The sequence below is a fragment of the Brachycentrus maculatus genome, unplaced genomic scaffold (genome assembly GCF_059751285.1).
Source record: "Brachycentrus maculatus isolate JH-2025_06_01 unplaced genomic scaffold, ASM5975128v1 h1tg000755l, whole genome shotgun sequence".
Taxonomy (NCBI): domain Eukaryota; kingdom Metazoa; phylum Arthropoda; class Insecta; order Trichoptera; family Brachycentridae; genus Brachycentrus; species Brachycentrus maculatus.
In genome coordinates, this window is record NW_028281485.1 from 84,122 (window position 1) to 107,944 (window position 23,823).

Below are 23,823 nucleotides of genomic sequence, written 5' to 3' on the forward strand. Positions count from 1 at the left end.
TGGTGTTTTGGTTTGATTTTACTTATGAATATAACTGCACAATTAATACATTTACACTAAATTAACTGGAATATGTACTATTTCCAACCGTGAATTTCAAATAGTTTGGGATTAGTAATGTTCGAATGCCATTTATGTCACATTGTGATTTTGGTCCTAGTGCCAGATAGATATACATACTTTTTACAAAACCAGTTCCTACTTTCTCCGACAGAATTGAGTATATTGTGATTCCTATTCCCTAACAGGATACGGAAATTTATTTCTTTACATATATATTTTTAAAAATAGTAACAACAGTAGTTTAAGAACTTAGTGTCAAAACGTTTTTATATGCTTATTATATCGGCTTATTTTGTCAATCTAAATTTCAAAGAAAAGTGTACTTGTTTGCCATTTTACTGAAATTTAAAGTTCTTATTTGTAAGTCTATTGCACTTGCAAGCACTTGTTATTGAAAACACAAAAAATGTAAACCAAAAAAAACATTATGAATTTTGAATTTGTAATTTATTAAAAAAATATTATTGTTTAAATATTTTAAATATGAACCATTTTACATGTCGATGTATAATTTATCCACAATATTCACATTGTAAGCTATTATTTTTAACGAAAAAAAATAGCACAATGGGATAGATGTGGATAAGCTTTTATTTTAATTTTAAATGGTCTTATTTTCAATATGAGAATTATTTTTAATTAAGCTTGTTAAAATATACTGATTTAATGCTATGTACATATACATAGGGTGTTCAAAAATTAATGCAACTTAAGTCATCTTTCTGGGACTTGAATTGGATATTCGGATTATATATTGTTTCAAAATCAGTCTTGTGTTTGCGAATATGGATTGGGTTTAGTTACCTAAAAATTGACATAAAAAAATCTGCGGTAATGCAACAAATCGACGTGCCCTACGTAAAGTACTCTAACTACATTTTTGTCAATTTTGAGATATTTGGTGTATGTTATCAACTGACTGTTATCTACAAATATAAACAACCAAAAAAACTATATAAAAAAAATTACGCTTAGTTTTCAGGCATATAAGACGCTATCTATATCGAGTTTTCGAAATGAACTGAACTCCTAAAAACGCTCACAACTTTATTTTGACAAGCATAAAGTTTTAAAATGATTTAATACATTATTTTATCGTGTTTTTGAATGTATAATACTAGTTTAGAATTTCAGATAAAAACATTAATTAATAAAATAAAAAATACGTTGAAAAAATCTTCTAAGCTCTCTCCTATAAAGTAACAGATTTGCAGATAGAGTACTTTACTTAGGGGCCGTTGAAATAATACATTAAATGAATTAATCTATTAATAAGGACTGAATATACATCATAAAATATATAATGTAATATATGTCATAAAATATATAAGTCATTGTATATACGTCAAATAAACATCATTGTCTCTCATTGGCCGAATAAACGTCATTGTCTCAGTACACCATCATCTTCAGTTTCCGATGAGAATTTCTATGCTAAGAAAGAATAGATCTTTCGATAAAATTTTGTAACAGTGTAAATGATAGCTCAGACTTTAGGTATATTCTAGGTTCAGCAAAAAGCATTCTAAAAAATAAGCAAGACTTCGTCTTGATTGGTCCCAAAGTTGGTCCGCGAAGTAAAATATTTTTTCTTGAATCAAAGAGGAATCCACTGGAAGGCTTAGAAGAGCGTTGATACTAAAGATATTATTTAGTTTAAAACATAGTATTTTTATTTATTTTTTTATTTACTTTTTTTGTTAATGTTTTGGACGTCCTATGTATATTTTATTATTTGAGTATGTCATAAATTTAAACAATTTTACACATATCGCATATTATATTGATTTGTTAATAAAAATATATATTTATATTTATATATAAATATAATATATTTATATGGGATTGATGTGAAACTGTCCAGATATTATTAAGATATCATTTTTTATTTCAAATTGGAATTCATTCATGAAAATGTAACTAAAACATAATATTATTTTACTCTTATAATGATCATTTTAAAATGAAGTACTTAGAGTTTAAAATTGTTTTTTCTATACAGGATAAAAATAAAAGAAAAAAGGGGCAGTGCAGTGCTATTTTGCATTCATACTCCATATTTTTTCATTTATATATTTGTGACACAATTTCCGATACTTTGAAGTACAAGTTAGTATTGGTTATTTATGAAGTGTTAGGAACGTCATTCTCTTATGTATAAATTAACTTTAAAAATGATCCAATGATGGAATTTTTACTTTTATGAAAAATTGCATGTTTGAGATCTAGTTGTTAATATCATTGATATTAAAAATAATTACATACATTACATTTAAACACCAGCTCACAAGTATGTTATTTACCCAATATAATAAATTATCATTATCAATTGGTTTTAATAATTTGCTGCAACTATTAATATCCTTATTTTTGTTATAATGTAAAAAATATATTTTACCAAAGATGAATAAAAACCCCTTGTTTCAAATATAAGTACCAATATGCGAATGTCTAGATTTTTTTTGCATACTTCATACATACCACATTTTTTTTTTTTTCATAATTATTTTCGATATGTTTGTATCTGAACTGGAAGATTATAATAAATATTATTTGTCTACATTATCTATGAATACAAATAAACAATTTTTGGTTTTAAATGTGTTTATTTTAATTCAGCTATTATTTACTTTAAAAAAAATGGGAAAAAATTGCCAACCAGTTTTAACTACATTAAAATTTCCTTGTAGTAATTTGTAAAACAACCAACTCGATTGAGGCTTACCGTTCAGAAGGCAATACAAATGTGATACACAATTTAATCATCAAATGGAGTTCACAGATTCTAAAAATAAGTTTTTGCATTTTTAGGGTTGGATTGATAAAGATATAGAGAAAGGCGAGTGAATTGAAATCAGTTGTAGCAAACACAAGCCTAACAGTGGAAACTAAACTGGAAGTGCACAACGGAGTCCAATTGATTAGTTGATCAATCCAATCCTAGGTATGGAAGTGAAGCATGGAGTTGACAAAAGAAGGATGAAATTAGGCAGTCGAAATGTGATCACTCGGAATGTGTGGCAAAATAACATGATGTTTAAATGGTGAAGTAAAAAAAGAATGCAAGACTAAGTAAGCATTGACGAGAAAATTGAGAGGTATATTAAAATGGTTTATTTCATTCTCCACTTTCTCAATTGACGCACTCGCTCACAAACGAAGTCACATCCTTGGAGGACCTCTACTGGACTCCGAGAAGGTGAAGCTCCTACCACCAAGACAGGTCGTGAGTTACACGACTCATGTAGGTCTTGGCAGTGAGCTGTAATACAGAGGGAGGTCACCATAGACCTAATATGGTCGCAGTGACATAAGGGATGCAAGATACCTTGACCCCAAAAAAAAAAAAAAGCATTAACGAGAAAATTGAGAGGCATATTAAAATGGTTTGGATATGTGGAATGAATGAATGAAGAAAGAACAGTAAAATAAATTTATGAGGCGAATAAAAGCAGAGGAAGACCGAGGAAAACTTGGCATGATCAAATATTATTTGAAAGTGGTCTGGTCCGGTCAGGAGTCTGAATAATCGGTGGGTATGGATGAGATGCATGATTGTGGGAGAGGTGAAGAATGTTTGCAGAACCAGCGATGTGTACTATCCTATCTTCCTACCTACCCTTGCGGAAGTAGCGTGATGGTTAGTTACTTATAAGGAACATTAAGAAATTATTACTTGAACTCACCTTCCTATTTCTCAGTAACCTGTAAGGTGACCGGAGCATTTCATCGTAACATCGCTCGCAGCAAGCATCACCGAGCATCCGATACTCCATAGTATCGGATGATGAAGCGCTCGGCTCGCTGTACTGAGTGCCTGAATGCTCGCATCGTAACGTGTTACGTTACGACGAAATGCTCCGGTCAGTCTCCACCTGTACACTTAACAACTAATATGCGACTGAAAAACACCCCTCCATGTCAATACTCCGTTGATGGGCCAGTACTTGTAAACACAAATGGGCCAGACGTACAATAACCACCTGTCTTATGGACTTAAAAAAATTGATACATAAACTATTCTTTATGATGAAGTGTGATATAAAGCTTTTACGAGTAACTCGATTGCTCATTTTCACCACAGGGCCTCTCTGGCGCACTTAGCCTCACTGCTTTATTTAAACGAAATTTTAGGATCTTCGGGAAGATGTGATTTTTGTAAGAAATAAAACTAGTAGTAGGATTTAGAATTTTATTTCTCGATATACTTTATTAAACATTTTATCTTAAATGATTGCATTAAAAATAGATCACTAAATAAAATGTGTATGACCTTATCTGCGGAATTTATTAAAATTCAGTACTATCCCCCATCTGCTTTTTAATTAGTAAATATTATATAAATAAATGCAAAATACTTTCTAATCCAATCTACATAAAACAAACATTTCAGAAATGAATACTGAAACACCAAAGTATGATTACTTAGTACACCAGGGCTTTATCTTTGTGGGATTCTCACAGGTTTATTACCTAACATATATAACATATTTGTTATAGTCATGTTAATTCATTTCAGCATAAGTTGAAACTCTTTGTGATTAATCTGACCCGATAAACAGTGTAGGGAGAATGAGAATACTAATAAAAGATGAGATTGGTTTTAAGTTTTTTTTTAGTCTTAGCATTTGAGAATATCAGCTGTACTGTACAGCATTTGACTATGATAAGACATTGCCGAAAGGTGTAAATAATAACTTTCTTATGTATTGCAGAAATCTTTCACATTAATATTTTATCTTAAAAATATATTTGATATAAGTATTCAAAAATATACTTCATTATTGCCTTCCGTAGTCCATTTTAAAATAATAATAAAATGATTGTAGAAATTAAATCAAAATGTACATTATCCTTTTAAATTTTATACAACATTGCTCCGAAAATACATATTTTAACCCGTGAAGTTTCCAACTTCACCAGGGCTCAGTCTACGGGAGAGACTAAAAATAATATAATTTAACCATCAAACGGAATTTGCCAATTCCAAAAATATATTTGATTGTATTCCTTGATTCGTACGGAATACGACGAAGCATTTTACTGGAATTGATACATTCCAGTTGATAAAAAGTACACCCAATTGGAATTATATACTTTGAGGATAAAGTCCACGTTGCAAAGAAAACATGTTGTATTATAAATACATTAATTTAAAAAAAAACATATTTACGTAGAGAATATAAAGCATTTTACAATTTAAAATTTTTAGTGACAACTATGACCCAAGGTAATCACATAATGCAGAACATTTTTTAATGTATTGGTATCCACAATGAAGTAAAAAAAGAAGTTGTTACACATATACATATTGCTTAATTCACTGAAACAATCACAGTATAAATGGTGTAATATGAATGAGACTTAAGGGTCAATTGGTCATTCAAGTTTTGCAAATTGATTTGTATGATAATGAAGCTTAAAACACCTCTACAAAATATGTACATACATGGCAGCTGCCATCAGGTATTAAAAAAAATAGACACAAATATATAAATATGTATTGAATTTGTTATTAAGTACACAAATAATAAAATAAAGTTTGTTCAATTTTGATAGGTTTAATCAAATTCATTTAAAATTTGAAATTCGATCTGGGTAATATTGAAAAATTTTTATAGTCAAGTAGCAAATTGACTATTTTTTCTGTGTAATAAATCCCTTTTTTTCAAAATTCGTGTTGTTTTTTCGTATAGTGGGATAGTGTATTTATAAAATTGACTATTTTTTGTATCTAGTACAGTTACAATGGGAAATATTTAAGTTTTGTTCAACTTTTACAAGTTCAATGTTACCCGGATTGATTCAGAATGAAGTATTATAAAATACATAAAAAATCTGAATATTTTCTAAAATATACAGAGTAGGAAATCATTTTGCCAAAGTTTTACAAAGAGATTATTATTAATAATTTAACGACATCTTCCATTCTGGTAGACTGCCATGGCAAGATCTATGATAAATACTAAAACCTCTAGAGATTTCAGTTAATATTATTAATTGTCGGTAATAAATACCTATAAAAGCAGAATGTTTAAAATGCAGACTTAAATCTTATTTGTACATAATTATAACACATCTGCGAGGAAATACTGGAGAAAAAAAAATGGTTTGCTGTGAGAGTAAAATGCCTGTAATATTCCATAAAATTTAACAGATCTCGGTTATATCCGATACTATAAAATCAATGTTCCATAAAATTGAATCCATATTCTGAAAAACGGAGGTATAAACACAACTTAATTTTTAGAATTCTTTTTTTAATTATCGAACTTGATAAATTACATTAAAATGTGAATTATGTAAGAACAATTGGGTTATTCTGAATAATTACTATAACAAGTGTTTAAAGTACAAACAGACAGGTATCTTTTTTGTTATAAAAAAGTAATTACATATTACTGACAGTGAGAATTCCATTTTTATGGGTAAGGGACCAAATATCATCAATAACGAAAATAATTGTGGCAATTTTGTTACGGCACAGTCAACAGCAAGCAAGCCAACCATTTATTAAATTTAAAGTAATCCAGTTTAAAATGAGAAGACATAAAATGCGAGGACACAATTTTTATTAAATGTGTGATTTTTCAGTATATTCTGAGAGATTTCGTTTAAATTATAATTCCTCCCATGCTATGATACTAAACACGTGAATCTTTAAAAGAACATACATAGGTAGCTAAAGTTAAACCTAATGAATTATAGAAACTATAATAAGCGTTACTGGATATGTATAATAAACAATATACTAAAAAGTTCAGTCTACGGGACTAAAAAATATAAATGGATATAAATATTGTGAGAATGAGGAACAAACTTTGTTATACATACAAACTACTTCGTAAACATTTAGAGATTCTTTATTCATCAAATTACCACTCTACAGCGCAGAGAAGATAAGTCATTTGGTATATCAATCAAATAAATAGATAAAATTACTGTTTAAAAAAACCAAAACCTACCCTCATATTCAAAACTGAATGGCAATAGACACAATTTGTAATGAATTCACGTACATACAATATAACTAGTTAAGTAGGAAAACACGACTGATATAATCAATGGTAATAACACATTTGTAAAAGTAAATTCAATTAATAATTTTTTAAAAACTTAACTTACACTGCCTTTACAAATTTAATTTTGGTGCCAATCAGTAAAAAAGAAACGTATACAATTATTTTATTTATTTTTAATAAGTAAAATGATAATCTATTAACATAATATAAAAAAAACAATACTTTTAGTTTTCAAAACCTAAACATAAAAATACTGATGAATAAATAATTCTCTATCACTACACCGGATAACATACATGCATTTAGTAAACTCACAACAAAAAGAAGGAAATGATCGGAACAAAACACAACTATCAATAATGGCGTGCTAAGATTCACTTAACAAGTTCAATTTTGTAATCAATGTCAGTTATAAGGATATTAGTAATATATTACACGCATCCGTGACACAAATTTGACAAACAATTGTCCGCTGATTCTTAAGGCATCTTGCTCCATTTTTTGCCAAACCTAAATCCATTCTCGAGGAACATTACAATTAATTTATACACAACGATGCAGCCAAGTGCACGATTCACTACAAATTTAATAGTAGCTTTATTATTAAAATTTAAATATAATTATTATTTAATCGAGAGAGTTATAGTTCCCGAAGTCACAAATAGCTGACAATATTTATTTTAAGAAATACGGAGTAAAGTTTATCCAATAATATGTTATTTAGTGTAAGCAAAAAGGTCGATGTAAGACTTATCGACCGATACATATTGTGAAAAATGAGAGGTTGTATGTAAATGTTTAAAAAAATCAATTATTACATGAGACAAAATGTAAAAACATTCTTTAAAAATTAAATATAAAAACAAATAGTATATTCTAATAATGTAGGAATCAAGCTTATGTATGACAGTATACAATCTAGTTTGGATAAATTCCCTACTTTTTAATGTTAGCAGCAATAATGGGAAGTTAGGGATCGATTATTTACTTTACTAAGCCTCTTCTTTTTATAAAGAAAACACCTAAGCTAATAGTGTATGTATGTACTTCCTTACTTACTATTAAAATACCTTGGAAGGCTACAGATATGCTCATCGCCGCTCACTTTCTAAATATAAAAGGTTATTTCAGCTACCTTCTCTCCGGAGCTCATTCGTTTTGCGGCACGGGCTGGATGGTGCATTCCCCGACGGCGGCCACTGCGGAGGAGCTCCCTTCCGATGTCTCGCTGATCTTCACGATCTGACAGTCTCCCACCATCAGCACTTTCTGCTTGGGCTTACCCTCTTCATCCTCGCCCACTAGTCCGGTAGCGGTAGAGGCGGCTCGCTTACTTTCCTCGCAATTATTGATATCGGGAAGATGAACTTCGGGATTTCCATCAGTGTCCGGCGGCTCCATTTCATTTTCCGGAAGCGAAGCGGAGTTCTGAGTAGAGTTAGCATCCTGAATAGTTTTGGCAATATCCGCGGAGTTGGCGGCGCTCTTGTCGTCGGAAGACTCGGTGGCGGAGGCGGAGGATGGCGGTTTCTGTGCGGAAGAGGGATTAGACATGTTCTGCGAGGGAAGTTGGTTCCTGGCATTTTCCATATTGTGCGTGCTGGGCGAGGTCAGAGGAATTCCTTGGCTGGATAAGGCGTTGCTTAGCGCATTAGCGGCCAGGAGTGGATTTATTTGCATCATATTCTGGTAAGCCTGTTGCGTGGATTGATTGAAGTGAGTGGAGATAATGTCCGTTAAGTAGCTGAAGTCGCCGTAAGGAAGGTTGGAAGAAGTGTAGTTTTCTATAGGTCTCGAGTGGTCCAATGGATCTAGAATTTTAAAAAAATCTTGTTTTGAAATTTAACAAATATCAGGATAAACAGCAAATACGGGGCCTTATAAAACCAATATCAAATAAAAACTGTAGGCAATATTGCATTTCAGCACAACGTGAAATATGGCTTATGTACAATAACTTTCTGTTTACCCATTTTGATAATTTTGGGAGGGCGGCCCCTCCTCTTCTTGATGATGGGCAGGTCCATGGCCGGGAGGGGCTTCTTCCTGGGTCGCCCGCGTCCCCTCTTCATGGGGTAGCCCCCGTCCGAGTAGTTGTGTCGCTCCGAGTGCGGCGCGGAGTGCACGGGGCTCGGGCCGGCCAGCTCGCAGCTGGAGCGCCCGTCGGCGTCGGGGCCGGGCGCGGAGTGGGCCGAGAGGGCCGAGTGCGCCAGGTGCGGCGGCAGGCCCTCGTGCGAGCGCGGCGCCAGCACCACCTCCCCGCTGGCCGTGAACATGAGCTGGTGCCGCTCGCTGTGCCCGATGGACACCACGCCGGGGATCATGGCCTGAGGATTGTCCTTCTTCGGTTGCTTTGCGGCGTCTCCTACACCCGCCGAAGAGTTGCCCGGCAAGACATATTCATCCTGTAATCATTCCAGATATTCTTCATTTGACGAAGATTCTATTTAAACATATGTATTACTAAGATTTAGCTGGAAAGAGAAATTCAAAGCTTATTTTGTCAAAACTAAACAACACCATTATCCACTTTTAATTTAAGTTTTATTTAGTAAATACCAATATTTCTCAAAATCTATTGTGACACGTGTTTTTATGTATCATTGTTCAACACCGTAATAAGATAAGTAATAATTTTAAGAAAAAAATTAATAACTGTAATAATTTTAAGAAATAATGGTATTTACTAAGTAAAACTTAAATTAAAAACGGATAGATTTTACCACAAAGTGACTGCCGAATCAATTAATGAAAACACACATTATCCTTAAGTGTGATTAAACCGTGTCGGGGGGTACAAAGTAGTTTTGAACTGAAAATAAATGATTTTAACAAAGAAGTACCGAAGTATTATTAACCCTTTCAATGCCGGAAGGTATTAATATGGCCGTTCCCAGCAGGCCGTGATTTTTTCAACAAAAATGTGAAAGCTTTTAGACTAACTTTGATAATATCAGTAAATTGTAATATTTCAGTATTTCTTGATTAGATGTGTCTATATTCTAATTAAAAAATATTGCAATTGGATTTGATATTGGCTTGCGACAAGCTCAAACGAGGCTTGGCGAGCACGGAATTGGAGGGCGCGTTAACGCGCTCGTGCCACCGAACCGGTAAAATATATTTTTAACAAAAACTTCTTCTTCTTCTTCTTTTTGTAGATCCTAGGGATCTGTTTGTGCCTCTGCAGTCGCTCTTGGGATGTTGACTCCCAGCTGTCTTTCCATCGTTTTCCATCTGCCTGGGGGTCTGCGTCCTTCAGGGTTGCCTTGGAGGGCGATACGTGGAAGTCTGTCTTCTGACATTCTGTTTATGTTTATCAATGTTTTGTTCGTGCAGATGAAGTATAAAAATAGATTTGTACCTTCTCGCATATACGCATATGCAGTTTGAGCTTGTCCCCGCGAGCGAAGCATCGGCCGCACGCCTCGCAGCGGTACGGCCGCTCGCCGGTGTGGGTCCTGCGATGTCGCGCCAAGTGTGACGAACGGTTAAAGCTGAACAGAAACAACTCGTCATTATTCATTCCAAATAAACAAAACATTCCATATTTCATTATTCAAAAAGAGTGAAAAATGCTTAGCTAGAAGTGTGCAGTGATTTTTGTGCTAAGCAATATATTGAGTACTCAGAAAGGATTCGAGTATTTTAAGGAATTATTAATTACCTTCAAATATGTGTGAAATATCAAAATATTTAGTAATACAAGAGAGAATGTGTCGTTATTGAGAGAAACGTAGTATGCAAGTATGGATATTAGAATAATTTATCTCAACGTAATAGAAAAAGATCTACGTATATTTAAAAAATATATGCAAAGCTTTTTACGAGGAAAAGTTAAAAATGTTTTTATATTTTAAAATATAATCTAATCAAAGAAAATTAGATTTCTATAAATAAATTTATGTAAAATTGTGTTTGGATTTAGTGCTGCCAAATTTATCTATATAATAAAATATTGCGAGTATTTAAAGATTAAACGCAGAAATTATTTCATATTATCATATTTTTTAAAAATTAGACTGTTATGTGAATAGGCATATAACAGGGATTGAAATCGGTTTGCATTATTATATATTGTCAATTTAGTAAAAATAGATAATGGACTTGGTGAGAAATAGCTTGCTTAACACAAAATGATGGATGTGTTAGAAAGATCATGTAACAAATCGAAACAGTAACACCAAATATGTTAACATGCAATTGTAAAACAAAAACATGTTTTAAGTGACCATAAAATGGTAAAAAATTAAAGTATTTTTCAAATAACTAAATTTAAAATGTATTTCTTAAACACTAAATAAAATAAAAATATTTAGACAAGACAGCATGCCACATATTTTTTACTAATACTTCACTAAAAGAATATTCACACAATTTATAAAAACTAAAAAAAACATTTTAATAACTCGTTGGCTATTTTTATTGATGATAAAATATTCTAAAATAATAATGGAATAAAATATGAAATAAAATAAAACAGCGAGAACTTAATGACATTTGCAATATTATGTAAATTAACATCATCCTGTTTGAATGATGCCAATGAAATTGCAAATTAGTTTTAAGTGCAGTGTAATAATGAGTGAAAAAAGGTATGTATTTAAAAAAAAAATTGATATAAAATTTCATTTACGTAATGAATTCATGCACTTGTGTATTAATCCCGAATTGAAACACAGACGGACAGAAAAAAAACCACTTAGAATGTAAAAAATACATATATTTGATAAAAAAGACACCAAAACTGTACAAGGCCTTGTTTCCAGCTCCAACATTTATTTGAAAGATTAGACGAAATACTTTTAAATCGATTGAGAGCGAAGCAATCTAATGCGTTTGCTAAAGAAAGTTCTTACTTTTATTTTTTATTATTACATTTTATTCTTATGTGGGATTGTTTATTTAAATCCACGTAATTAACAAGTAGATGAATAAAATATCTACTTGATGCACTGGAATGGGAGTATTTGATGCAAATAAGTACAGTAGAACTCCAGTTATCCGAACTCCGATGATCTGAATCGCTAATTACCCTAATCGTTATCAGAATTCCAGAAAAAAAAATTAAGTCAGAAACGTACTGCGATTTGCAAAATAATGATTCTGTCGGATGACAGCTTACTTTGACCGAGATGTTCAGTAAGCAATGACTTTCATTTACAGTACTATACGTACATGCTGTTCTAATGCATAGCACTTGTAACTACACTTGACACGTAAAAGTGTTGCCTTTTCATTAAATTGATGAAAAAAAAATTCTCCCATTTTCAACATGTATACAATAATTAGTTAAAATAGCCCTTTTTTAAAAAAAATAAATTATTATTAGAATGAGGTCCCGTTCCAGTTGATTTGGATAGTTGGAGTTCTACTGGTAATCTTATTTATACTCCGAAATATTTTTCCCCCCTGGCTCTACACGGAGATCCAATATTTAAATATCAAATCGAATATTTATTTCTACATTACTATGAGTCTATTTTTCATAAAGTCATCCATATTACAAAAGGACATGACTTGAAAGTCAAGCTTTAAAATGGAATTGTATATGATAACTCAAAATCTGGCAAGAGTTATGACGTGTTGTTTTGTTTAAAAAAAAAGTAATAAGTAGACATGTTAATTTTTAAAAAATATAAATTGATTTATTGTTATTTTTAAACAATATATCAGATTAAATTTAAGTTGTGCGAATTTGACTTTTTAGTAAGATGACTGACGATATTTGACATTTAAATAAAACATCTCCATGAAAATTAGCTCGCAAATGATCGTTTCAGAAACGATAATATCTGTTTTAATATATTCAAATCATACAAACACAATTTGAAGTGTTCTCCGTGGAAAACGTTGGTAATCAGTATATGAAAGAATGGTTGGAGGCGGAAAGGTGATAGGCCTTTGAAAAGGTGAATTTAGAAGAGGTTGAAATTATAAAAGCACACCCATACTTGCGTTACGTTTGGGGTATTGTTTAAGACGGTAGTGAGTAGTAGTTTGGAATGCACCTGTAGGGGCAGGTATTGCACTTGTAGGGCCGCTCCCCGCTGTGCGTCCTGCGATGGCGGACCAAGTGATCGTTCCGACTATAGCTGGGGAGCAACACAACACCGAAACAAACCCATTATCCTCCTCGTCCACACCACTCCACATAACCCACAACCGCCACGGGACTAGTCCCCGGAGCCAATCACAGTTGCGTTACAACAGATCTCCGACTAATAATTCTGCACACCTCTAGTTTACTTTACTCGATTGGAAGTTGCTATAATGGAGTAGGGAACACAGAGGAGCTCGTTAAGCATATAGACAATGTATTCGTGTTCAAAATTAAGAACTGACCATTTAATTGTATGCAGAAAGTTAGCATTGAAAAAAAATAAAACTTTTTAAAAGTTGTAGGGCAAATAATTTAAAATCTGCAAATTAACACAATATTTAAATATATTTTTTTAATTTTCATACTGTCAATAATTTTTCATACATCTGGCATAAAACGATATATTAAATGTATGAAGTTCCACACATTTTACAGACCTTTTTATGGAGGTTCAAATATACATACTATCGACTCTGTTCAGATAAAAGTAACTATGATGTCAGCCTATATCTGCCCAAAATTCATACAAATAGGGATAATTGGTCATAATATGCAACGTTTCTTAGTTTTAGTATTTTGCCTAAACGGGTACAATATACATATTATGTCAAATAAACAACTCAGAATGATAACAAATCAATGGATAATAGTATTTAAAAAAATTCAGTAATGCAACATAATGAGAAAGATTGTTTCCAAATATATATTGTAGTAAGTATTGAACAGAAGTAAAAGGATAGAATATGTTAATGTGAAGATTATGTTAAGGAGAGAGATATCTCTCAATATTGTACAGAATAATTATTGAAACTGTTGAATAAACTATTAAAAATATTAGAGACAGAATTTCTAAAAATACACAAAGCCTTCTCAAAGTTATGTCACAACCTAATTGCTTCATGTCCATCGCTTTTGCGTTTTGGTTGTAAGAGTGTGGAGGGAGGTAGAAGGACATGACCAAACGTTGAACATGGGTGAAGTTAGAAGAGTATTGGAAAAAAAATCCAATTCACTGTTTTACAACTGTTTCTCAATGGCTAAAATCTCTGAAAATGTGTAAGATTACCTTCATTCAATTCCATGTTATCAAATTTATTATATAAACTTACTTAAACTATGGAAAGAAATTTTGACCAGTATAACAAAACAAAAAAAAAAGTAATATTAATCTTAGATTATGTGCTTACTAGATATATGAGCTATGTAATTTCTAATGGAAGCACATAATTGGCTCTTTGGCATGCAATATTGATAACACTACTGTAATTACTTTTTGTTAAGGAATATTTTAAAATATGGCATGTGTCTATTTTGATGCAATTTCAGACTTTAAAAAAATACACTATTCACTATTTACACAGTAGATTGGTTCCCGAAAAACCATAGATTTGGTGTTTGTAAAACAGAACACTGTAACAATAATCAGTGAAATTGATAACACAACTCTAGTAAAATGGTAATGTTTATAAGGCTCATTCAGAGTGTTATATGCAATTATGCTATGATAATATAAAGTATGCAGTTAAATTCCATGAACAATAAAAAAAGCAAATACATGTGAAAACGAACAAGTTTTTTAGTATTTTCAAATTAGTATTTTTTGCTAAAAGATGACACCATACAATTAAAGTCATAACTTTTGTTTATAATATTGAATAAAATTTGGTTATTTTAAAACATCAATTGACATACTGTGGTTTAAGCCCTGATTTAGAGTCTCTCAGACTTCAGGAATCACCATAATTATATGCAGAAAATTGCATGCTAAATGAGGATATAATTTATATTAAAATAAAAGCAACAATACTTAATCCACGGGCTGTTTTATGGAATCCCAAGTAATCAATACTATATGGGACCTTTTTAATACATGTATCTAAAAAGGCATATGATATATGCGTAAAAATAAATATGTACATAATATAAATTACTGCAAAATTAGTTCAGCACTATCCAATCCTTGGAGCAAAATGGTATTACAGTGGAAACTCCATATATATATATATATGGGAAGAACTTAGATAAATAGAAGTTCAACTGTATATCAAAGACTAAGTTTTCATCTTTTATATTCTTTTAGAGCATACTGGTAATTTGTCCACATAAAATCGATTTTATTAGTAGCACTATGCGCTCGATTCATGTCCAATAGATGCAATCCTTCAACAACAACAACAACAACAAAACAGCCCAAACAATGAGGTCTTATGGTTGTATCACCATTGTGCTCTAAAGATGTAATATTTAATGCAGAATAAAATCATATATATTTCTTTAAAATGAGTCTTGCAATTTCAAAACATGTCAACGCCATGAGAAAAAAGGTTAAAAGTAGTGCAATTACAAGTTTAATTGCACTCCTTGCAAACACACAATTCATTAAACGATCGGCTGCGCAAAAAGCCAGACGCGGACAATTTTTTTAAAGAATATTTATGGGAATTAGATTTTTTTTTTTAAAGAATATTATTTAGTGAAAACTTTTTTTAAATTTTTTTATAACTCTTCACCTTTCAAAACCATATATTTATCTATTTAAAAAAACTTATTTTTTCAATACAAAAACGGTATTTTAAGAAAAACATTAAATTATGTTAAAGGGGAGGTCCGATGTCTTACGAAAAACCTGCCGGCACAGCGCGGGTCTAAACTGTGTTTCCTGTAATGATTATACTACTCCATGAAAACTCTAAATAGTTGATAACATCGTGATTCTTAAGGGGTCAATAAGAAGAAAATTATGTTAAATGTTACCTACCTGTGTTTAAAGAAAATTAAGTTGCGGGCTATTGAAAAATCCACGTTAAAAGGAGTTTGTTAAGAATGGTGGTGAAAGTCTCAGCTATTATGCATTACATGTGTTGAGAAGCTAGTTCCTTTTCCTCAACAGTAGACTAGTATAATGCAAGGAGACCTTCAATGCATTTCATTTTTACTTGAATCATTTCCACCACATGGCACAATTCACTCACTCCTTTCAAAAACGTCATAAATCAAAAAAATTGATTTTCAGGAGAACGTTTTTAAAGTTTAAAAATATAATACAATGTTTTAAAAATAAATATCAAGTCAATTATTGAACTTTTTACTGTGCAACAGATCTCTTTAGGTAAAACCTAAAGGTTTTTTTCTCCATTTGAAAAATATTTAGTATATTTAAAAAAATAATTGAACAATACCTTTTCTTCAAAATGCAAAAACAACACTTTCAGCCCTGTACTGGGTAAATATTAAGTGAAAAATATGCCTCTTTTGCTGGGATAAAGTACATTTTCCAGGCATTCTGAAAACATGCACAACTGAAAATTCACGATTTTTTATTTATGACGTTCTTGAAAGGAGTGAGCGAATTATGATATATCTTATAATGAACCTTGAAACCTTTTCTTTCAGTTTTTAAGTCACTTGTAACTATTTTCTTTTATATTTTATGGAGTTTTCAAGTTTTGAAATTAGCAGACTCGTAATTGTTGATCCAAACTTACTTGGAATTTAAAGGACCGGTAAGATTGTAAGATAATCCAAACTTACTTGGAATTTAAAGGACCGGCAAGATTGTAAGATGCTGACTACTCGGGGCGTGCACCGGGCTATCAAAGAATTACAAAATGAAAACTAATTATATATTGCAATATTTACCTCAAGTCGCAGAGGTCACATTTAAAGAGCTTCTCAGCCCTAGCGCTGGAGTCATGTTTGGAGTCGCAACTGTCATAGTCATCGTCGTGTGGAATATTCCCATAAGTAGTTTCAACCAAAAGATTATTGTCATCGGATGTATCTGGAAAACAAACAAAATTATTATAGGATGAAAGCAGAGTGAACGCTGTTGAATGTGTGGAAAATCGTTGTAAGACAGAATTAAAAATGAAGATATAAGAAAAGAATGTAAGGCTGAACAAGGGATAGTTGAAAAGATTAATAAGAGTTCTTTAAGATGGTATGGACATGTGGAGCGAAAGGATAGTGAGAGAATGACTAAGAAAATATATGTGGCGAATATGAGTGGGAGAACAGAATGAGGACGGCCAAAAAAGACTTGGCACGATCAGATCAATCAGAACCTAAAATTTGGTGATGTTAAAAGTCTGCGTAATTGGAGGGCATGTATGATAGCAGTAACTGCGTGATGATAGCAGTAGTAGTAGTATGTAGTACATGTTCATATTCTTTGTCTAAATTCGCCACGGATGACTCGTATTCGAGTCTTTAAGATATCTTTCAAGAAACATTTTAACTTTCCATATGTCACACGTAAAAAAGATCGGTCTGATCAATATTACTTTACAAAATTTGCCCATAGATGCCACTAAAAGGATATTATTAGCCCGAACAAAATAACATGTGGCCCTGAATATACGGAACACAGATTGAGAACCTCCAAAAAATATTGCCGGGTATATGTGTCGGGTTGTGGTCCCGTGGTTAGTGTCGCGGACTCTTAAGTCAGAGTTTCTCGGTTCAAACCCACTCTACCGTAATTTGATACATATTTCTAATAATGATTCACTTAGGCTCACAGAAATAGTTTGAAATTGAAATATTTGTGTAAATAATAAAAACACTAATATTTCTCTTTAAAAAAATATTTATTTCAATGCTTTGGATTCAAAATAAATAACTCTGAAAGGCAGCAGGAATAAAATGAAATGATTGCTATACCTAGAGCTGAAGAGTCATCATTGTCATCGATGACAGCCCCCCCATCATCATGAGATTCACGTAATTCGTCAAGGTTTACACACTTCAATATTCCGCTTCCAAATGAAGAATTCATTTCCGCTGTCTGTGTTACTGAAATATTAAATAAAAACTATTGTTCACTCCCGTAAATTATTACTACACATCGCTCACTCCTTTCAAGAATGTCATAAATCAAAAATTGTCAATTTTCAGTTGTGCATGTTTTCGGAATGCCCAGAAAATGTACTATAATCCCAGCAAAAGCGGCATATTTTTAACTTCATATTTACCAGCTACAGGGCATAAAGTGTTGTTTTTGCATTTTGAAGAAAAGGTATTGTTTATATATTTAAACTTTAAAAACGTTCTCCTGAAAAATCAAGTTTTTTGATTTATGATGTTCTTGAAAGGAGTGAGCGACATGTTAAAACTATTACTTAAGTACATAGAATTGTATAGCTATAAGGACTATCAGTCCATTTAATATTCACCTTCGTTTGAAAATGCCATAAAAAGGCGAAACACTTGTCACAAAATTTATTTTTATGTGTTTTTTGACAATAAAATACAATTTAGTAGACTCAAAAAATCAATGTTTGATTTTAACATTTAATATATAAATTAAAATAATTTCCTATAAATTAAATGCCAAATCTATTAATAAATAATTTTAAAAAATACATCATATTTATTGCAGAATAATAATTTTAGATAAGAAAAACTGTTACAAAACTTTTATAACATTTAAAATTATGATTATTTTGATAAGGTTAGTTGAGTAGATTTAAATATATATATATATATTGTGCAATAGTACAAATTAATACCATTACAATGCAATTCCATAAAATAAACTCCAAAAAACATTAATTGATAAAAAATTAACATCTTTTCACTAAACTGCACTGTAAAATTAATGATTAAAATGACCCAAGATAATACAAAGTTTTTTATTGAATTTAATTAAAAGTGTTTACTTCGTATAATTTAATATTTTATTAGTTTATAAATAAAAAGAAATCCAAATTTTCATTGTCAGCTTTACAAATGTTTACTTGAATATATATTTTGTTTTTTTAAAGTTTGATAATGCTTTCGTAAGGCGAAACAGCTATTACTAATAGAAAAAAGTACAATCAGAAATAATAGCAACACGTGATAATAAAACGGGGTTGTCAGCTAGAATTCTTTCCTTGATTGATTCTGCAGTCACTTTGTGATAAAATCTACCCATTTTTTATTTATGTTTTACTTGGTAAATACCACTATTCCTTTAACTCTATTGTTACACATCATTTTCAAACACCGGTGTTTGAAAATGATGCGGAATGAATCGAAACACGTGAGATTTTAATAAATAGTGGTATTCACCAAGAACAAGAAGTTTCGACAAGAACCTTGTCATCATCAGGGTTTAACATGTACTGTATAAGTTTATAAAATGTGCCACAAAGTATCTGCGAAAAACATTCAAGAAAAAAGGAATAATTTCTGTTTACCAGTATTTTTAGTGTTGCTCTCAACGCGACATTTAAAATACCCGCTATTTTTTTTTTGCGTGTATTTGCTAATTAACCTCGATAAGAGAGGTGAGAAAAGGAGAGAGGTATTTAAGAACAAGCTCTAATGGTCTAGCTAACATATCTGTATTCATAACATATCTGTATTCTATAAAATTGTGATTGATAATTATAAAAAGTATTCTGTAATATTTAAAGTCAAGAATTAAAAAAAGATAAAGCTTACCTTCATCTGATTCGTGCGGTGTGGTTGGTGTTGAAGAAGTGGCTGTGTTCAACCGAGGGGTTTGAGGTTTTCCTAAGAAAATATAATTATCAGCCATGAGCACAGTAAAATTTTATGAAACAAATATTATAAAATGCTTCATCATAAAATCACTATATATGTTATTATAACATAATTATAATTTGACCAGTTTTGAAACAAATAGCATAATTAGTCTGAGAAAGAAGCTGTTTGCTTTGAAACTGGTCAACATTGTAATAAAGTTATTATAAGATTTATTGTGATTGAATTAAAAAATAAAACTATACATATTGAGCTATTTTGCAAGTTATAAAATGGAAAAGCACAAAGTTAGTGTTCAAATACTAATTAAAAAAAAAACATTAAAATTAGAAATTAACATTTCTGTAGTTTTCTCATTGACATGTGGCATGGTAGGTGTGTATAATGTATTAGTATTATATGTACATAGTAGGTATGTATATTACATTTTCTTTCTCACTCCCTCATATTTTGTCCACCAACCGCCACTGGCAATGTTATTTATTTTTTAAGGTAAAAAGCGTTTACAATTTTTAAAACATTTAAAGATTAAACTGCTCGATTTTAAATAACCATTTAAAAAAATATATTCAGAGGCAAATTTTTGTATAAGGAAAAAAGATCTGAGAAAAAATAAACAAAAAAACACTAAATGTATTTAACAAATTTGAAATATGTTCTATTTGAATACTATAAAAAATATGGATAGGTTCTTACTTTTAAATGTATGTTACATAATGTGAATGTAAGTAAGTACCTATCATTTAACAAAACAGTTTTTGTCATTTGGGTAAGAAAATATAACAGCGTAAAAATTAACATTTAGTACTAAGGCCTTTACTATACAAGTTATCAACAAAAAGACAAAGTAGAAATAAAAATGAGAATGCCACAAATGAATAAATCATGTAACCAAATTTAATTGAATTGAATTCCAACCAGTTTATTTAAAGTATTGTAATAATTACATGAAATAACCTTGAGGCCCCCCATAAATAATTATCTTATCACTCCTTTATACTAATGAGTATAACTCTTATGTGGGAGGTAATATTAGTATATTTTTTATAAGTACATATTATATTAAAAACTATTCTTATTTACAATGAGATAATAAATAATATAGAATTGTATAAATAATTATAATAAACATACAAACAACATAAGTTTAAAAAACAAAATACCAAAAATAATGAGAGTAATGTTGAATTCTGAAGATTATGTAACGTAGCAAGGTGTTTCTCGATATTTTTCCTACAATGAAGTGCATTATCACTTTTGAACAAGTTCATATCAAAAGTTATAGCAAAATATATTAAATGTAAATAAAAAAAATGTATTTGATAATATCAGTCAATGATAAATGTGCAGCTGGCAAGTAAATGTGTTTTACTAGGGCAAAATTTAATGTTTTACTGGAAAGAATACTAGGTGTAACTTGAATTCATTAACTTTTACAACAGAGTTACAAACGGTGAACGTCAAGGGAAAAATCAATAAAAATAATTAAAAATTCATACCTGTTTTATTTTTGGGCACTATTGGGGTGTAATCATTTTGCATTCCAACAGACACTCTTTTCTTGCCTTTAAATCTGGTGTCCCTTCCGTGTAATGGGGCTTCTTCTTGTTCCTCCTCCTCCTGTTCTATTTTCATGGACACCATTTCAACGTCATCCTCAGTCTGAATACAGGTGGAGATTTTAGGATTCTTCTTTTCGGCCAGTTCTTTGGCAGCCGCCGCAAGAATGTTTTTGACAGCGTTAGTAGTGGTGGCGGGCATCGGTTCATCGGTCTTCCTTTTGCGTTTATTTGCAGAGTTGTCTATAGATTGTCCTTGGTTACTGTTGTAAGGAGTGTTCCTGCACATGGCTTGTTGGTACATGTGTATCTGTCGCAACCGCTCCAAGTTAGTTTGGTAGGGGTTCACCGTTCTAGGAGTGGAATCATATGGAGAACTGCATGTAGGATTAGCGGCGTCGAAGGAGGAGAAATCCTGCCCCGCAGTGGAAGAAGCAGGGAACGCTGGGTACTCGTTCAAGTTGACATTCAATAAACTCGAAGCATCTTTTCTCACTTCGTAAGCCAAGCCTCGAATTTCAAGTTCAGACGCTGTGTGCATCAAGGACTGCAAGTCCAATTCTTGGACATCCACGGATCCTTTGTACATAAACTCGACGAGCAAGTTGATTTCGGCATAAGGGATGCCTTTGAGAATGATGACAGGATGCTTGCAAGGGTTCTCTTTGAAGATTTGCTCGAAATAGGGACTGCAAGCTGACAGGACCAGCTTGTGGGCCCTAATGGATCCATCGCGACAGGACAGAGTGACATCGGCGAGGGCTGACGACGAATATATCGTCGTAAATAACTGGCTCAAATTTTGTAAGTGATTATTCCACTTCAGGTGAAAAGTTTTCTCACTAGTAGTGGACTGCATCTATTAACATACGAAATACTATTTTGATAATTCTGACTAAGAATGGACTGCTTTTATTGAAATAAAACTAATATTTACTAATTTTTAGAACATAACCTATCGATAATACACCCGAGAAATGTCAACAAAAGGCCGCGAGAATAAATAACATATATTTCTATAAATATTAGCGATATATTTAAAGTGACAATGATGATATAATATTTTAAATCACCTAGAAATACAATATGGTGAGGGAGCCGTCGCAAATTTAATTGTTACTTTTATTTTTAGAACGTATGCTGTTAAAAATGCGTACCTTATAGAAATATATTACCTACGCTTCGAGACGGCATTTCGGATTGTAAATTATTTTGTAAAATAATTACGATAAGATCGAACAAACACACAACGAAAAAATGGTAAACTTACCGTGGAGATTTATGTGATATAATATTTGTAGCACATAAATAGAATTTTTAACGTCATTAATGATTTAAAACAATAAAATTACACGAAGGAACCAGACGCAAAATAACTCGAGTGGGTACGCCACTTCCCCGCCACACCCCTCAGCATACAATCAATATACTGTACCCATGGTGGGGGCCGGCTCGCGAACTTTAATGCATTTCCAGCTAATAATAATGACTATATTATTTTCACTACTTAAAACATGATATATATTTTTTTACTAATTTTTAACGTTCTAAACACAGCTTTTTTCTCTCTATAAATTCATTGAACGATATTATTATGTCAGGTATTTTCGTTTCCAAAGATGTATTGCATACATGTTATATACGTACTTACTATATTATAAACATGTAATTTGTATTAAGACTTTCATTGTATGTAGTACGTACACATTGTACCCATCCGGCTTGTACTACACATGGATAAATTTCATATATAATATTTACGTAAAATTATACGTATGTATAGGAATAATTATAGCCAAGCCGCGGCGGTACTGAGTCGATTTTCAAAGTATTTGTAAGCATTTTATAAATGTGTGTGCGCTTAAAATATTATGTAGAATTTGCTTTAAAGACATACAACAGGAACGGCTTTTGCGGGGTTAAAATCAAGTCATTTATAATGTAAAACGTACATACATATTACCATAAACAGGCATAATAATAATACTAATATAATTATTAACATATACATACATTCTTTAGTTATAATTCTTTGTTTTTTTTGGTGAAGGTATTTTTATATTTCCAATAAAATACCAATTAATATCGGATATATTTTTAATGAAAACGGATATAAACTATTGTTATATTTCGGTAATATAGGTGGTAAACCCAGTAAGAGCATTAGTGGTGTTTGGTTTGACAATAAAATCATGTAAGTTATGGTCACATAAACAAACGGTATCGCAAAAATATTTTAAAGTGAAAACTGTTACTGATTAAGATCTTCTGGACTCTATCCGCACCCAAATTGTGCATAGGGTACTGCATCGAATAGACGCGATGATAACTCAATTGTTATTAGTTGAGGCAAGATGATCAGTGTTGCGTTCCAGATTTATGGATATAAGAATGTAATACGTTTGATGCAGATGATGTGAGTGAAAGAGTTCTGGACGAAGGATACTGCTATATGAAAAAGGAAATAAAGGTATAGGAAGTACTATTGAAGAGGAAAACGAGAGTAGTAGAAATGGCTAGGGCACTAGGGGTCCATACTTATACTCACACCAGCCTGTGTGATGTAAAAAATTGCTGAAGATAA

General features: G+C 31.6%; 1 protein-coding gene across 2 annotated transcripts; it reads right to left on the bottom strand.

The window, feature by feature from the left end:
* Nucleotides 1-4,241: 4,241 nt before the first annotated feature.
* LOC148300301 (uncharacterized) lies at nucleotides 4,242-22,862 on the bottom strand. 2 transcript variants are annotated; one of them, XM_088274988.1, is made up of 9 exons: nucleotides 22,510-22,862; nucleotides 21,180-22,098; nucleotides 19,618-19,689; nucleotides 17,851-17,982; nucleotides 16,828-16,969; nucleotides 13,097-13,180; nucleotides 10,450-10,582; nucleotides 9,055-9,490; nucleotides 4,242-8,896 (listed from the first exon to the last, which is right to left on the bottom strand). In XM_088274988.1, the coding sequence occupies exons 2-9, from the start codon at nucleotides 22,096-22,098 to the stop codon at nucleotides 8,235-8,237; spliced, it is 2,580 nt and encodes an 859-aa protein (XP_088131114.1). In that variant the 5' UTR covers nucleotides 22,510-22,862; the 3' UTR covers nucleotides 4,242-8,234. The 2 variants fall into 2 exon arrangements, with proteins under 2 accessions (XP_088131114.1, XP_088131115.1); XM_088274989.1 differs by lacking the exon at nucleotides 13,097-13,180.
* Between the last annotated feature and the right edge of the window lie 961 nt (nucleotides 22,863-23,823).

Coding starts and splice junctions, on each gene's coding strand:
- LOC148300301 (XM_088274988.1), bottom strand. CDS start 22,098: ATGCAGTCCACTACTAGTGAGAAAACTTTTCACCTGAAGTGGAATAAT. Junction 17,983..19,617: donor ACCGCACGAATCAGATGAAG/GTAAGCTTTATC, acceptor TTAATATTTCAG/TAACACAGACAGCGGAAATG. Junction 13,181..16,827: donor TGTGACCTCTGCGACTTGAG/GTAAATATTGCA, acceptor GTTGCTCCCCAG/CTATAGTCGGAACGATCACT.